Source organism: Sinocyclocheilus rhinocerous, unplaced genomic scaffold (assembly GCF_001515625.1).
Source record: "Sinocyclocheilus rhinocerous isolate Xijiao unplaced genomic scaffold, SAMN03320098_v1.1 scaffold329, whole genome shotgun sequence".
In the NCBI taxonomy this organism is placed as follows: Eukaryota; Metazoa; Chordata; class Actinopteri; order Cypriniformes; family Cyprinidae; genus Sinocyclocheilus; species Sinocyclocheilus rhinocerous.
In genome coordinates this window covers 298,064-315,097 of record NW_015652820.1, presented here as the reverse complement: position 1 = coordinate 315,097, position 17,034 = coordinate 298,064, and the positions used below count along the sequence as shown (strand labels likewise).

General features: G+C 35.9%; 2 protein-coding genes and 1 pseudogene across 2 annotated transcripts; 2 read left to right on the top strand and 1 right to left on the bottom strand.

Moving 5' to 3' along the window:
* The first annotated feature begins 676 nt into the window (after positions 1-676).
* On the top strand, positions 677-1,364 carry LOC107715171 (uncharacterized; annotated as a pseudogene).
* A 1,766-nt stretch (positions 1,365-3,130) lies between these two features.
* LOC107715165 (nuclear factor 7, brain-like) lies at positions 3,131-6,524 on the top strand. Its single transcript, XM_016521225.1, has 6 exons — positions 3,131-3,549; positions 3,821-3,916; positions 3,991-4,221; positions 4,634-4,656; positions 4,748-4,866; positions 5,944-6,524. Exons 1-6 carry the CDS (start codon positions 3,145-3,147, stop codon positions 6,522-6,524), a joined length of 1,455 nt encoding a protein of 484 aa, XP_016376711.1. The 5' UTR covers positions 3,131-3,144.
* Positions 6,525-12,444: 5,920 nt separating this feature from the next.
* Positions 12,445-16,520, bottom strand: LOC107715164 (Golgi-associated plant pathogenesis-related protein 1-like). Its single transcript, XM_016521224.1, has 4 exons — positions 16,466-16,520; positions 14,081-14,290; positions 12,725-12,802; positions 12,445-12,605 (listed from the first exon to the last, which is right to left on the bottom strand). The coding sequence occupies exons 1-4, from the start codon at positions 16,518-16,520 to the stop codon at positions 12,445-12,447; spliced, it is 504 nt and encodes a 167-aa protein (XP_016376710.1).
* Positions 16,521-17,034: the final 514 nt, after the last annotated feature.

Sequence of the window (17,034 nt, the reverse complement as noted above, 5' to 3'; positions counted from 1 at the left end):
CTGAGGTATTATTTCACATTTAAAAACTAATGCTGCACAGATAAATTAATAATATAAAATGAGTTAACACTAACACTAATATTTGGTCATTTAAATTAATTGTCTTGTATGTTTGTTTGGCTTCCTATGTGGTTGTAAGAGCAGTCAATATGTTTGTTTTGATCATGTGAACTAATAGTTGTCACACTTAGTTTGATATTTTTAATACTTAAAGCACTTTTACACTTTGTTTGATATTTTTAATATTTAAAGCATGAGGGTCAGAGTATATGTATATAATATCATTCACAGTGCATCCGGAAAGTATTCACAGCGCTTCAATTTTTCCACATTTTGTTATGTTACAGCCTTCTTCCAAAATAGATTAAATTCATTATTTTCCTCAAAATTACAAAAAATACCCCATAATGACAACATGAAAGAAGTTTGTTTGAAATATTTGCAAATTTATTAAAATAAAAAAAAAAATCACATGTACATAAGTATTCACAGCCTTTGCCATGACACTAAAAATTGAGCTCAGGTGCATTCTGTTTCCACTGATCATCCTTGAGATGTTTCTACAACTTGATTGGAGTCCACCTGTGGTAAATTCAGTTGATTGGACATGATTTGGAAAGGCACACACCTGTCTATATACGGTCCCACATTTAACAGTGCATGTCAGAGCACAAAAGCCATGAAGTCCAAGGAATTGTCTGTAGACCTCCGAGACGGGATTGTATCGAGGCACAGATCTTGGGAAGGGTACAGAAAAAATTCTGCAGCACTGAAGGTCCCAATGAGCACAGTGGCCTCCTTCATCCGTAAATGGAAGAAGTTTGGAACCACCAGGACTCTTCCTAGAGCGGGCCGCCCCCGGCCAAACTGAGCGATCGGGGGAGAAGGGACTTAGTCAGGGAGGTGACCAAGAACTTGATGGTCACTCTGACAGAGCTCCAGCGTTTCTCAGTGGAGAGAGGAGAACCTTCCAGAAGAACAACCATCTCTGCAGCACTCTACCTATCAGGTCTGTATGGTAGAGTGGCCAGACGGAAGCCACTCCTCAGTAAAAGGCAAATGACAGCCCGCCTGAAGGACTCTCAGACCATGAGAAACAAAATTCTCTAGTCTGATGAAACAAAGATTGAAGTCTTTGGCCTGAATGGCAAGCGTCATGTCTGGAGGAAACCATGTACCATCTCTACAGTGAAGCATGGTGGTGGCAGCATCATGCTGTGGGGATGTTTTTCAGCGGCAGGAATTGGAACACTAGTCAGGATCGAGGGAAAGATGAATGCAGCAATGTACAGAGACATCCTTGATGAAAACCTGCTCCAGAGTGCTCTGGACCTCAGACTGGGGCGACGGTTCATCTTCCAACAGGACAACGACTCTAAGCACACAGTCAAGATAAAGGAGTGGCTATGGGACAACTTTGTGAATGTCCTTGAGTAGCCCAGTCAGAGCCCAGGCTTGAAACCCATTGAACATCTCTGGAGAGATCTGAAATACCCCCATCCAACCTGATGGAGCATGAGAGGTCCTGCAAAGAAGAATGGGAGAAACTGCCCAAAAATGGGTGTGCCGAGCTTGTAGCATCATACTCAAAGACTTGAGGCTGTAATTGGTGCCAAAGGTGCTTCAACAAAGTATTGAGCAAAGGCTATGAATGCATGTGTTTTTTTTTTTTTGTTTGTTTGTTTCTTTTTAATTTGCAAAGATTTCAAACAAATTTATTTCACGTTGTCATTATGGGGTAATGTTTGTAGAATTGTGAGGAAAATAATGAATTTAATCCATTTTGGAGTAAGGCTGTAACATAACAAATGTGGAAAAAGTGAAGCGCTGCGAATACTTTCCGGATCTCAATAAATTAGAATGTCATGGAAAAGTTCATTTATATCAGTAATTCAACTCAAATTGTGAAACTCGTGTATTAAATAAATTCAGTGCACACAGACTGAAGTAGATGATAAATAAGTTGTTGGCTGCAGTTCACTTAACGGCTACACCGGGTCGCTAATAAGAAGGGTTTCTAAAATCTGCATAGTTCCTTTAAATAAATTCCAAGTATGACTTAAAGGAATAGTTGTATAAATAGTTGTAAAAGAATGTATGCTGTGGGTGTGTTTTTATTATATTATTTTTAACCTGGTGTCGTTGCAGACATCCTGGCACCCAGTATGTTTATTGGGTGAGGGGTCTGTGAATGTTTGTTAATCTAATGAATAATTGATTTGTTAAATCAAATGAAAAATGGTGTGTCTGATTGGTCCAGACGCTACATCTGTGTGTGGTGGCTCTTGATGCCTTGACCCCAGCCTGAGTTGAATTACTGAAATAAATGAACTTTTCCACGACATTCTAATTTATTGAGATGCACTTGTACTGTTCTGATTTATATTCAGTTAGAAAGAACAAGTAATCATTTTCAGATGTTTATCCAAAGTGATTTACAATGTGACAACAACCTGTGGTTATAGATATACACACACACAATGAAATTTTATACTGCATTTTACATACAGCCTATACTCTGGTGAACAACTTAGCATAGTTTGCTAACGGTAAGCTTAATTTGCATATAAGCTCCTGTTACATCAGTTCACTCCCTACACGCGCACACACACACACTTGTTTCTGTCATGTACAGCCATAATATATGGAGATATATTGCATTTTTTGCACTTTTTGTCACCTGCACTCATAGTTTCCGGTTTCCCCTCAAGCATCAAATTACAGTATTTACAGTATGTCAACTCACACAGATAGAGACTAACCAAGAACTAAGAAAGTCTTTCCATCATTTGGTAATTTTTAACCTAAATATACTCTGTAATTCAAAATGAAACCATAAAAGTAAGCAGGAAAAGGTTCTGATTCATTTGTAGATCATGCTGTTCCAGTGAATCCCAAATAAAGGATCGAAAAGGAAACAGAAAACAAATTCTTTGGAATCTTTAATGTCTATCTTTCCAAGGAAAGACACAAACAGTGCAGACATGCACTCACACAGATACATTCAGCCATTCTTTGGAAAACTTATGCACCGGCATAACTCGTTTTTTTACAAAGTGACATCACAGCTCAGCTGTATTTGAATCTCTCCTCCACACTCCAGTGAACAGAAAAGCAAGTTCTCACCAGCTAAAACACTACGAAATGGCAACTCGGCCGTCTCACTTTGAGGAGAACCTTCTGTGCCCTGTTTGCCGTGACATCTTCAGAGATCCCGTTCTCCTGCTGTGTTCTCATAGCTTTTGCTGGGCCTGTTTGGATCAGTACTGGGAGCTCAGCGGCTCACAGATATGCCCTGTATGCCGGACAGACTTCTGCATGGACCGTCCTCCATGCAACCGTGCTTTGAAGAACCTGTGTGAGATCTTCCTGCAGGAGAGAAGCAAGACTGCGTCAGCGGAGCCCGAGTTATTCTGCAGTGCGCATGGAGAGAAACTTCAGCTCTTCTGTGTGGAGGACCAGCATCTCGTGTGCAGCGTGTGTGTGACAGACGACATGCATGTTAAACACACATTCAGACCTGTGGATGAAGCTGCAGTGGCTCTCAAGGTACATTATCCAACTGCTTTTTTAAGAAAAATATTACTTTACATTTACTTTTTAGTTTAAATTTAAGATATTTTAAGAGCATATCATTTCACTTTAACTTACAGACATTCATAAGCAGTTAGAAATTTCACATATTGATAAAAAAAAACAGATTTTGTACTAAATTTTTAGTCATTAAGCTTTTTAAGAACAGTGCAAATTCTTTAAAAAAGTTTGAATTGAGTAAGCCCTGAATATTGTAAATAAATTGTATTTCCATGTTTCTTTTCAGGAGGTGTTCAAAACAAGCCTGAAGCCTTTGCAAGAGAAGCACAAACTCTTAAAATTAGAAAAATTCATCTGTAATCAACGAGTGAAACACATCAAGGTAAAATCAGCAGCTGCATGTTCTACAGAAATGAGTAACAATTATGTAACTTTTATCTTTGTAATGTGTTACAGAATCAAGCTGAGCAAACAGAGGCACATATTAAGAAGGAGTTTGAGCAGCTTCGTCAGTTTTTGCGTGATGAAGAGGCGGCCAGGAAAACCGCTCTGAAGGAGGAAGAGGAGCAGAAGAGGAAGCTGTTAGAGGAGCAGATGATAAGAATTAACAGTGAACTCTCATCTCTGGTAGAAAGAATTAGGATCACTGAGGAAGAGATAGAGACCGACAACATCTCATTCCTGCTGGTACGACCAATTATTTATTATTCTTTCTAACCAGGATCCAAATTTTTTATTTGAACATTTCTTTATTAGACGTATGTATTTGATTAATAGTCAAATATTAATCATTTAGTTATTTGAACAAAAGCACAATAAAGACAGTATTATAATGAAATATTATTACAAGTTAAAATAAATGTTTTCCATTTAAATATGTTATTACATTTGAATATAATTACATGTACTTTATTCTTGTGATCAAAGCTGAATTTTCAGCATCATTACTCCAGTCATCAGTGTCACATGATCCTTCAGAAATCACATGATTTGTTAGCATTTATCAATTTATAATTATAAACTTTTATGATTATTTGATTATGAGATTTGTTTTTAATTACAATGTCTCTTGGTCATTTCCATGTACATCCATCTGAAGAAGTACAAAGGCCCACCTGAAAGGTAAGTGTGATTTTCTCTCTCTTTTTTTTTTAAAACCCTGACTGTTTTGATTGGGACCCAAAATGAGCACTGACTGAGGATGTTCTTCCAGCTCTCAGTGCACCAGTCCCTGTCCAGAGAAGCTCCCAGAAGTGCTGATCAATGTGGCAAAGCACCTGGGAAATCTGAAGTTCAGCGTATGGCAGAAAATGAAGTCTGCTGCTCAATACAGTGAGTCTCATGAATCAATAGTTCCATGAAGAACCTTTAACATCCATGGAATCTTTCCATTCAACAAAAGGTTTTTCATTGTGGAAAAAGGTTCTTTAGATTTTTAAAACGGCATTCACACTAAGAAAAAAATATTTTATATGGTTATTTTATGAAAACCCATTTCCACCATGGGATAAAAATAAATAAATAAAATAGGTAATTAAGGCTTTTTTTCTCACAATTTTAGGTTTCTACCTCAGTTTCTCTGAAATCTAAGTTTGTATCTCATAATTCTGTTCTTTTTTTCTCTCTGAATTCATAGTTTACAATACAAAGGTAATTGTGATTTTTCTCTCACAATTGCAAGTTTATATCTCACAATTATACTTTATATCTCACAGTTATGTATATAAAAAAAAAAGTCAAAATTGTAAGATTTATACTCGGAATTCTGAGATAATTAAAAAGGTAATATGACTATTTTATCTTGCAATTCTGACCTTTTACATCTTAAGCCCCGTTCACACCAAGAATATTCCAACGATATCGTTTCTCTTTGTCTTTATCGTTATAGTTGTGGTGTGGACTCACCAAATGTGGAACGATTTTTAGAACTATATCTTTATCGTTATCTTTATAGTTGTCGTCCTTGGTGTGAACGAGCCTTTACAATTCAATTTTTTGTCACAGAATAATATGGTAGTCTAATTGTGATTTACCCCCCTCTCAGAGCCAGAGTAATTTTTATATTTATGGTATCTCACAATTCTGATTTTATATCTTGCAGATCTGAATTTACATCTTGCAATTCTGAAAAAAAAAGTCAGAATTGTGAGACAAAGTCACAATTACCTTTTTTTCCATGGCAGTTACCTTTTTTATTTTTATTTTTTCCTGTGGTGGAAACAAGCTTCTATACTTTTAAGAACTGTTCACTGAATGGTTCTTATGAAACAAACAATGGTTCTTCTATTGCATCAGTATGAAAACCCCCTTTTAGAACCATAATTTGTGTAAAGTGTAATCTAAAATATATTGTAAACCTATTTAATTTATGTGAAAAGCAAATGCCATGGCATCCTCTTCCATCTGTAGTTCCTGTTGTCCTCGACCCCAACACCGCTCACCCATGCCTGCATCTATCTGACAATCTGAGCGATGTGAGGTTTGGTCAGTGGAGTCGACAAGCCTGGGGTTACTCAGACAAACGTGAGGGCTATACGAGCGTCCTGGGCTCTGAGGGCTTCAGCTCTGGGACTCACTACTACTGGGACGTCGAGGTCGGTGACAACACCACCTGGGCCTTAGGAGTGATTTCAGAGTCTGCCATACGGACTCGAGACAATCTGCCCAGTTCTGGTCTGTGGCGCCTCGGCTTTCACAATGGAGCATACGGACAAGGCCTTTCAGGGGAGTTTCTCACGCCGCTCGCCGTGAAACAGAAGGTCCAGCGCGTCAGAGTCCAGCTGGACTGGGACGGAGGGCGAGTGTCGTTCTTCAATCCTCTCACCGACACGCATCTCCACACCTTCACGCACGCTTTTAGCGAGAAAGTGTTTCCGTACTTCTGTAACGTGTGTTCGTCTCAAGCTCTGCGCATCTTGCCGGTGGAAATGGCTCCAGCAGGACTGGAGGCACAGAGATTTTCTGCATTAACCAACAAAATAGAGAAGTAAAAATCCTGTTCATTTTCTACGCAGAAAATGAATGAGAGAAAATGAATAGAAAAAGTGAATAGAGTTTTTTTTCCATAGGAAAAATTACTGTGAAAGCTGCTGTGATAGGCAGAGCTTATATATATATATATTCAAAAGACATTACTGTGAAATCTGCTGTGATAATTAGTTTCTTTTTTTACTTTCACCGACAAGAAGTAAACCATTTGTCACAAAAACGCGCGCACACACACACACACACACACACAAAATCATAAGACAGCACTCAGGAGATTATGTGATGTGATGTAAGATTTTCACTTTAGTTGTCCAGTGCAGTTTGATGTTGTCTTGTTATTTTTTGGCATTTAAATATTATTATTTCAGATATTTATGCTTAACTGTGAAGTGTTTTTTTTTTTTTGGTAGCGTGACAAACAATCCTGCTGTGAATTGTAACATATCTAACATCTATGCCTGTAATTATGAAGAACCTTCCCACCAAAAACACTCAACACATTGCATACATATAGCTCTGTGTCAAAGAGTACACTCTCTTGGTTCTTTCTTCTGTTTTATATTTATAAATATTTATAAATACAGAATAATACCGAATGAATGTTTTTTTAGTACTTTCTTCTGTGGTTATGAAGTTATGAAGCCTTGAAAAATAAATTGATCTATTGTCCAATCTATTTTGTCACCAGGCTGTTGATTAAATTAAAATGCTTGCCAGCTAATACAAGATTTATTGTCTGTGAGATCAGGGAAACTGTAACAATATTATGAAATACACACAAAAAAAATTTATGATAAACTGGAAAATTGGATGATTAAAACATATAGTATTATATAAGTATAAAAATATACTGTTAAGTATCTAATTAATGGGACTCAATGTTTTTAGTTTTGTGACTCATCAGCTGATTGATATATTTTCAGTGCAAAAGAATTGAATGCATTTCCAATAGTAATGTAGATCACAATTAGTACGTTACTTTAAAGACATATTAGAAATAAAGAATACAAAGAAAAAAGAAAAGAAAAGCTGTTTAGCGATATTAATAAGTGTTTAGCAGATAAGCAAGTTTTAAGCAATAATATTATTTGGGATTTCAATTTAAATGATCAATTATTCGAAGTGTGTTAATAGCCTAAAGTTTGCCATATGAGGCCTTTTACTAAAAATAGTATAAACTACAAATCAGATGACAGAAGGAATGTAGATTGCGTGCTGAGGTCTTTCAGCAAAGTTTTTATCATGGTGATCATTTAGATGCTTTAGAAACAACCGAGTATGTTTTAAAGGGTTAATAGTAATATTATTGACACATATGAATTATTCTAATAGCAAAAGATAATGGGTAGACATAGGCTGTGAATTATGAAGGAAAGACCTAGACAATCGCCCATCAGCCGCTCTAGAAAATGCGACAGTCATCACTTTTAATGACGAGCACCAGATTTGCATGCACTGGATTCCTCGTTTTATACTAAAATGCCCTGGAGCTTTTTTTAATTTGTGTGTGCTTAACTGTTCTTAAGCAATGATTAAACTGTGAAGTCTTCCTCATGGTTTCAGCTACACATATTCAAATCTGCATAGTCCAGGTCACTGATTGTTCATTGGCTCTTCTCTAGAAACCACAGTCTTTGGCATTCAGCTTCTACATTATAGTGCACTGCACTCAACAGTGCTACAATGACAGTAATTAGAGCATGACTCCTGACATGTTATCTCAGCATCTGTGATGGTCTCTAATTGATTTCCTCCTATGAGACGGACAAAAATGTTGTGTAAATGCCAGAGAGGCATTCCTCTGAACTACTGCGCACATTTGTAACACTGCTGCCAGTAACAGCGATATTCAAAACAAGCTATTAATGACTGAGTACTGTCATGTGAGGCATTTGAAAAATAGCTGTAAATGTTTGAGCATCATGCAAAACAGGACCTACAGAACAGGTATTGCTGGAATTTCAAATAACACTATAGAGAATAACACTTTTATCAATCCTATAACATATATATAGATATATATTCCTATAACTTGAAAATAAATCTTCTAAATAAAATTTAATTTAATACAAATATGCCAAAGATGTATTACCCGTTAATTAATTCAAAAATAATTTTTACTGTGGTGCACAATATATTTTCAGGTTATGAGTTTTGAGCCTTGGAAATATGAATTATTGCTTTTATGAAACAAAACTATACAAGGTTTCTGCAGATCTTAAAAAGTCTTAATTTACCCTTCCACAAATTCATAGTCATGGCATTAAATATTAAATACACTGCAAAAAAATAATATCTTCCTCAGTGTTTTGCCTTGTTTTCCCAGTATAAATGTCTAACCATTTTAAAGTTATGATATATTTACAAAATGTTACAAAATTAAGTGATACATTTTTCTGAGCCCATTTGGCAGATATTTGTTCTTGTTTTAATTATAAACTTGCTTCATTTTGATCGGTTTCACATACATTTTTTTAAATGATCTTTTAGAAATTTTTATTAATCTTTATACATTTGCACTGGAAAACACGACAAAAATAGGCTACTGATGAAGAACATTGCCGTGTGATCAGACGGTACATAAAAAAATTTCATATTCTAGTGATTGGGAGCAAAGCTGTTTTCTTTACTTGTTTATCTTGTATTGATAGTTTTCACGTGACGCCACACCCTTTTAGGAACGCCCACCTGGCGGGCAAAATGAAGCTTTGTTCCACTGAGCGCCAGTTATTTTTACGCAGTTTGCATTAAGTAGTAATGTAGTAAAACGCAGATATTAAAAGGCGAAATTCAGTAAACACCTTATTGATGATGTATATTTTGGACAGGCAAGCAGATGAAGCCAGAATATAAACACAATGTGCAAAGTTTCACGTTAAATGTTTTCCTATAGAAAACCATTAGAAGGAAAACACAACCATTAAGCGGATTGCGTTAATATTCCGGTGTTCTCATCTGCTTGCCTATGTAAACTGTGCATCATTAATATAGAGAGTATTATTGTTTTAAATATATTAAGGCACTTTAAGTGTTTTTACGTTTTGTGCACTGTTTAATGATTGAAATATTGCCGCGGGTGCTTATGGATTGCAAATGGCCAAAACTTGCATTTTGTTCACATACCTTTGTTTTATTCTTTTGAGAGGTGATCTAAATATTTGCGGCTGTGAAACAGATGGATAATTGGCAGGCTTGTCCTGCAGTTCTATGGATGTTTTGCCCTCCAGGTCTTCGAGCCGGTCACGTGACTGAAAGCTATGATTTTCCAAAAGCTCTTGGAAAACAAGTTTCCAAAGCAACACGCACACCGCTAGGTCTGGCGGTGTTCAAGTTTTCGTCAGTTATGCAAAATCCCATACTGTTATCAACCCTCAAATCGACGAACGAACAGGGCGACTTCGCAGTAAAATTCCTGGGAAATGGTATGTTTATCTTCTTGTACTTTATGGCGCACAATATAGGTCTCTGGCTCCCTCTAGCGATCACAACTGACAACTTGATAAAATAACTAGAAGCAGTGCTTTTATTCACAGGCCAAAACTGAGCAAAAACACGCAACTTTATGTAGTTGCAAAGTAAGAGAAAATTCTGATAGCTTGTAATGTAAGTCAAAAAGATAATTGGTAACAGCATCAGCAAAATGCATCTACTAATAAAATGCATTGGCTATACTGTAAACAGGCTATCAGTCGTCACTCTATAGGCCTATCTCCCAATAATGTCTTAATAAGATTATATTTAATGCTTAGTTTTATGATCAAAGCTCTGTAGTTTCAAAACATATAATGCAATGCAATACAGTCAGGCCCGGATTAAGAACACATGGGCCCCTGGGGCTATAGCAAACCCAAGGCCCCCCTTCATAGTAGCCTATCTTGGTGCCACAACGTTTTCTACAACAGGAATAATTTTTTTTAATCAAATCTCCAACACACATATATACAATGTGTATGCACACTAAATATTCCAGGCTACAACACATTAAAAGAATAAATACATTAACACCAGATGTATGAAGTCAAAGCAAACATTTTTCCAGAAGCAGCAACAACTTTTGAGCATATACAGCTCCCTTAAGGAGTTTAGTTTAAACAGTTGTATTATTAGAAGGTCATCTTTCTGGCCCTAGAAGAGGAGAATCATCAGGGCTGGACTGGTGCTAAAATTCAGCCCATCTGGCTCACACAGTCCCCCATCAATGTTTTGCTGGGGTTAGGGCAATTGGAATAAATTATATATTAATAAATAACGGACGAAAACAAATGATATTTTTGAATACTTAAAATGCATTTAACAATATTAATATTCCATTATATTGCAGGCTCTTAATTATTTAATTCATATTTTTCTGCAATTAAAGTTTATTAGAACTATTCAATTGTCCTTTGTAGTTGCCCTAATGAAAAGCTAATTCTTGAATCCAGAGTTAACTATAGCAGCCTATTAGTAAACCTTTATACAATTTACTTATTGCCTTTATTTAAACCAATATTTAATAGGCTATAAGTATCCTATAACAATTTTCGTGACATTAATAATAAATATCATTAACCATATTTCTATAGTGTCAGTAAATGCATGTTAAATAGCCTGGTGCTGTGGATTAAATTGCTTATTTACAGTTTTGTACATGTTTACCTCTACACTTCAGTTTACATGGTCGGTGCCATTCAATCTGCTTTCCGCTAGCTTCACCACAGAGACTTTACTGTTCAAATATAAGTGTCGTGTGTGGAATTCAAATGGGCGAGCGCTGCTTATTATCACTTCAGCGGCGAAAGCGTCGAGCTACGGTACACCGGCAGGAGACACCGGTCCGGTGTGGTCCAGCTGTTCTCTTGCGCTGCGCGGTTTAATCAGGTAACTTTCATCACTTGGCTTTTAGTGAAGAGACTTGAATTTTAACGAAAAGCCAAGTTTCATCACTTGGCTTTCAGTGTTTGTTTGCGCTACAGTAAAGCCGAGGCGATTAAAAGATACCCGCAACTAGTGTAAACGAGTACAAAGACATTTTTTATCGCTCATGTCTTTTGGACTGAAATACACTAATATGTGGGGGCGTGGTGGGATTTCTGCAATTGGCACACCGGGAAAAGCTCGGGTGCTCCCGATGGCCAATCAATTCTAGGTCTAATTTTCCTTTCCTCCACAGCCAATCACGTCGGGCCCCCTCAATCCGCGGGCCCTGGGGCTTCAGCCCCGCCTAGCCCTTATATTAATCCGGCCCTGAATAATGATGACTGAGAGATGAAAAAATAATAATAATAACATTCCTCAAAAGCCTGATCATATTTGATACATTCGAATATGATTTGAACATGAAAAAAAAAAGTCTGGATCAACCTAAGTTTTCAGTGTTTTTTAAATATCGCTAATAATATAAAAGTTATGCTTATTTTATTAAGATAATTAACGTTTTCACATTTAACAAATGCACCAAGAGGCCTTTTACTGGCTAAAAAAATAAACAATCAATCGGATAATAGAAGGCATGTAGTAAATTGTGTTCAGCAAGTTTTTATTTATTTTATTTTTTTAATAGCAAAGTTTTGATCATGTTGATAATTTAGAAGCCTTAGAAATCTGTGTGTCAAATATGATCCCATCCCAAAGACAAATCCCGCCTTCTCTTTCAATCTTCATATGAAAGTGAGAGGGTGTTGCTTCTTTTGGTATTTGTTTGGCAATTTCAGTGTTTTGCTCATAATGTCAGTTTTAGTATAAATAAATGCACATTCGCTTATGAGGCAATGATCCATTACTTTTTTATTACACACAGGATTTGATCACAAGGTAGGACTTCACATTTAAACTGGTTATGGTGATGTACTGTAAGTCATTTTGAATTAAAAGCATCTGCTAAATCATAAATGTTTACATTTAGCAGTAGACAAATCCTATAAGGAAGGAAAACAATCATTATCAATCATTATTCAGTTTTAGAACATTTTTCTCAAAGTAACCAGCACTGTTTATATTTCCAGCAGGTTTGTATTGACCAACGACAAAAACTGTGTTTCCATCAGTAGCCAGACCTACTCCGAGCTCTGTGGATGACTTCCACACAACCTGGGTGAAATGCCCTGCAAGTATATTAAATTATATATATATATAAGCCAATAATAAGAAATGTCAATGTCTGAACAATCTACGTAATGTCATATATTCAAATTAAAGAATTGATTCCCAAAATTATTGTTACCTGTGCTGGACTGAAATCCTGGTGAGCTAAAGTTGTAATCCTTGATCTCGCTGTACCAGCTGTCTACAGCCTCCTTCCCTAAAATATACAAAACAATAATAAAAAATAAAAAAAAATCAGAGTGATCCACATTTATTTTCTGTTTCACAGCTAAAATTGTTTTATCGTTATTTGAACATGTAAAATTACATTTTTTTATGATGACAGTAAGATCTCAGGTTACTGGGTCTAATTCACTATGGCAGTAATTTGTGAGTAAAATCTGCGTACGAACGAATCATGATTCTCTATACTTTCATACTAAAATTACACATTTACCGGACTGAAACCACACATACGCAAAAATCACATCTCTTGGTCGCCTTATATTGTGTTAAAAATAAAATGTATACATAAATATATTTCATCATACACAGAGAAAGAGTAAAAAAGGCTGTGTTATAGCTCGATTTGAGAGGTTGTATGACAAGACAGATATATGCGTTAATAGGCTATCTGCTAATGAGAGCTTTGTAATCTGTGTCTGACTGTATACAAGGTGTTTGAACCAGTTTTGAGGATGGCGAAGTTGGCATTGCATACGTTTTAGTGCTTTTTTCTTAGTTTGTTTCAGAAGGTTTAGATATGATTTAAAGTCATTTAGAAAAAGTGAAATGTTTGATTTGCAAAGTGCCCACTTCTTTTTATCTATATATGATACTTTCCTAGTAAAATAACTGAATATGTTGTTCTTTACTTTTCAAAATATCATTCTGAAAATAAAAAGCGCATAAAATAGAAAAATCTCTATAGCAAATTTATGTCCAATACATGTAATGTCCAATACAGTTTTTCACCGTATATAGTAGGGGAATTTACCGTTAACCATTTAACAGGTTTTTACCGTAGCATTTTTACAGTCTTTTACCGTTAAATTCACGGTCATTTTTTACAGTGCATCTATTAATATATATATTTTTCTATTAATATATGTATTTTTTAATCTTTCCAAAATAGTCTTGTGTAGATACAGTGCTCGAGGATCTTACAGCGCGTCTTGAGAGCGTCATAAAATGACGAAAGGCTATGCGGAAAGCCCTTATATGGAATTTATGTAAATTACTAGCCTTGAGCAAGTGCCCACTTATTTAGAATACCGCAATTTTTCGCACATTTAGAACAAGGTTATGAACAAATTCATGTGCGTATAAAAATTTGCTGTGAAATCGGTTTATTTATTTATTTTATTTTTGTGTGTGCGTACAAGTAGGAAATAATCCACGCAGTTTTTAGTAAATGAAGTCCACTGAGTCTATACCTTCTCAATCTGCATCAATTTGAAGATGCTGTACGTAATTATTAAGCTGCAGATTTTACCTCTGGGCGTCTTTTTGACAGAGCTGGAGGAATAAAACACATTCTCCCCGTTTTGCGTGTCACTGTGGCCCAGTGATCTGATGCTCAGCAGGTGATCTGCCCACTTCTGAGCAGCGCTGCACAGCTCGTCACTGTACGTCAGCTCTGGGGCTTGATGCTGCTTCCTGTACTGGTTATGGGCCTCAAGAAACTCCTTTTTAAAGCTGTCATCTGTGGAGAATTATACAAACACCAGCCCTTTATTCATAGACTTAAACTAGACAATAAATAAATTTGTAATTAAACATATACCCAAACTTTTCAGTATATTTACAGAAGGTCAAATCAAGTCACATTTATTTACTGTGATAGTGAAGAAAATAAAAAGTGTTGTAAAGTTCTTCGATTATGAAAGAAATACACATCATTTCTTTCATAAATTGTGTAAAATTGATGTGTAAAATTTGAGTTCAATTTTGATTACAATGTTGCAAAATGTATTAATTATTATTAAACTCTATAGAAGCTCTGTGGAAGCTAATAGCATCATTAGTCAGCTCAAGTCAGTTCAGCATTGATTCTGTTTAGTTCAATAATAGTGCAAAGTTCACTAAATTATAAAACAAGACTAATTCCGCCATAAACAGCTCTACTGAATGCAATAGTGTTATTCAGCTTAGCACTGATTCAATTCAGTTGATTCAAAACAGTGTTGATGTTGCAGGGTTCATCGGTTATGAATCAAATTCAATTCAGGTATATAAAGTGGAGTCATTCAGGTTCCTGGGCACCACTATCTCTCAGGACCTGAAGTGGGACACTCACATAGACTCCACTGTCAAAAAGGCCCAGCAGAGGTTGTACTTCCTTCGCCAGCTGAGGAAGTTCAACCTGTCACAGGAGCTGCTGAAACAGTTCTACTCCGCCATCATTGAATCCATCCTCTGCACTTCAATAACTGTCTGGTTCAGCTCAGCTACAAAATCTGACCTCAGAAGACTACAGAGGGTAGTCCGGACTGCTGAGCAAATCATTGGTACAACCCTCCCTTCTCTCCAAGAACTGTACTCATCCAGAGTGAGCAAAAGGGCTGGCAAAATCACTATGGACCCCTCACATCCAGCACACTCCCTCTCTGAACTGTTGCCATCTGGTCGACGCTACAGAGCACTGACCACCAGAACAGCCAGGCACAAGAACAGTTTTTTCCCACAAGCTATATTGTTGATTTGTATATTTTTATTCCTTATTGTTCTATTTTTTATTTATTTTTATTTTCTATTATCTGTGTTTTTGTTCTGTCACTGTCATTCTGTTACACTGTGGAAGCTTCTGTCACGAAAACAAATTCCTCGTATGTGTAAACATACCTGGCAATAAAGCTCATTCTGATTCTGATTCTGATTCTAAACAAGCTCTACAAAAAAAGTGTTGTTGTCCAGGGCTGTGTTTCCCAAAAGCATCGTAAGCCTAAAGTACATTGTAGACCCATTGCCACCAATGGAGCTGCGATCAACTTATAGGCTTACGATGCTTTTGGGAAATGCAGTTCAGCTCAGTTTCAAGTTCTGTTGTTATCCGATATTGTCAGCTTAGTCAAATTGATATCACTGAATATTAAGGGTCTTTTAAACCCCAAGATGTCTGAATAAAGAGCTATCCAGAATATAGATTTATCACTTTAGTTTTGTTTTGGCCTTAAATCAGCATTTGGAAAACATTCAGTATTAAATTTCCTTCTTAAAATTACAGTTTTTTTTTTCAACTGCTTACACAAATTTTCAAAACTTTGCCTCTTTTTTTTCAAAACTTTACACACAAATCCAAGAATTGCACACACAAAATGCAAAATGCCTCACATCTCTTGCAAAATGAAGTACTGCATTCAAAATATCACAAACACATCTCAAAAGCAATCATTTGCAAACACCTTTGCCATATTATTAATTCCTGTTAAGTTTTTGTGTGTTACATAGAGAATTGTGTGTTGTGTTTTGCAAAAAGTGTTTTATGAAATTAAAAACTGAGTCAAAGGCCGAGAATTGGCGTATTTTGCAGATTTGGTGTGTGGTTCTGGTGTTTGAGTGTTAGCTATCAGAAATTGTGTGACAAGTAAAGATTTTGTGTGTAAGCAGTTGAAAAAAAAACTGTAATACAGAAATACATATTTCACATAAGTATACTGTATATGACTCACCTGCCATTGTTTCCAAAGTAAGCTATAAAGAAAAAAATATCATTTTTGTTATTAATATTCACATTATAGCAAACATACTATTTTATAATCTATATGTGGCTCTTTGTCATTTCATATTACCTTCTCTTAGAGCTGTAAGGATGTTGTGTTTTCTCACTCTGTCTTCAGCTAGCAGTTTAAAGCTCTGCACACAGATGAAGTATATATACCGTTGGCTTTATCTCCTCCTCCGCCTCCACTTCCATAGACATTCCTCAACTCCATCTCTTTAATTTAATCTGAGGGTGAAACTAGTCCTGGTGGTTGAGGAGTGAAAGTAATGTCCATCAGTTTGATTCCCTAGAAGCTTTTGTAGTGGTTTATTGTTTGTTTGTTTGTTTGTTTGTGTGTGTGTGTGTGTGTGTGTGTGTGTGGTAAAAAAAAACTATATAAATTAATCATTTTTTGTTACAGTATGAATCTAAAACTAGAGATTAGCTTCTTTTTACAGTTATTTAGATTTACATTCATGCATTTGGCAGATCAACTTATATGCTTTTAATGCAAACATTTTATGAATTTAGCCTATGGCTTTAGCATTACTGTCAGCATCATGCTGTTAGAGCTACATTAATAATTATTTAATGCCCCAATGTTTGATTTTGCATGGTGCACTTAATTTTCATAAAATAAATAGGGGGAAAAAACCTAATAGTCCTAAAATTATTTATTTCATTAAGCATAATAATTCAAATAAAATTTCATTTGATTCTGAGATTAAATATTACAGAAACTTTAG

Bases quoted from the DNA above. Each gene is read 5' to 3' on its own strand.
- LOC107715165 (XM_016521225.1), top strand. From the start codon at position 3,145: ATGGCAACTCGGCCGTCTCACTTTGAGGAGAACCTTCTGTGCCCTGTT. The intron at 4,657-4,747 runs GTAAGTGTGATT...ATGTTCTTCCAG, and splicing joins TACAAAGGCCCACCTGAAAG to CTCTCAGTGCACCAGTCCCT. The intron at 4,867-5,943 runs GTGAGTCTCATG...TTCCATCTGTAG, and splicing joins GAAGTCTGCTGCTCAATACA to TTCCTGTTGTCCTCGACCCC.
- LOC107715164 (XM_016521224.1), bottom strand. From the start codon at position 16,520: ATGGAGTTGAGGAATGTCTATGGAAGTGGAGGCGGAGGAGGAGATAAA. The intron at 14,291-16,465 runs GTATATATACTT...AATTCTCCACAG, and splicing joins AGGAGGAGATAAAGCCAACG to ATGACAGCTTTAAAAAGGAG. The intron at 12,803-14,080 runs GTAAAATCTGCA...TGTATATTTTAG, and splicing joins TGTCAAAAAGACGCCCAGAG to GGAAGGAGGCTGTAGACAGC.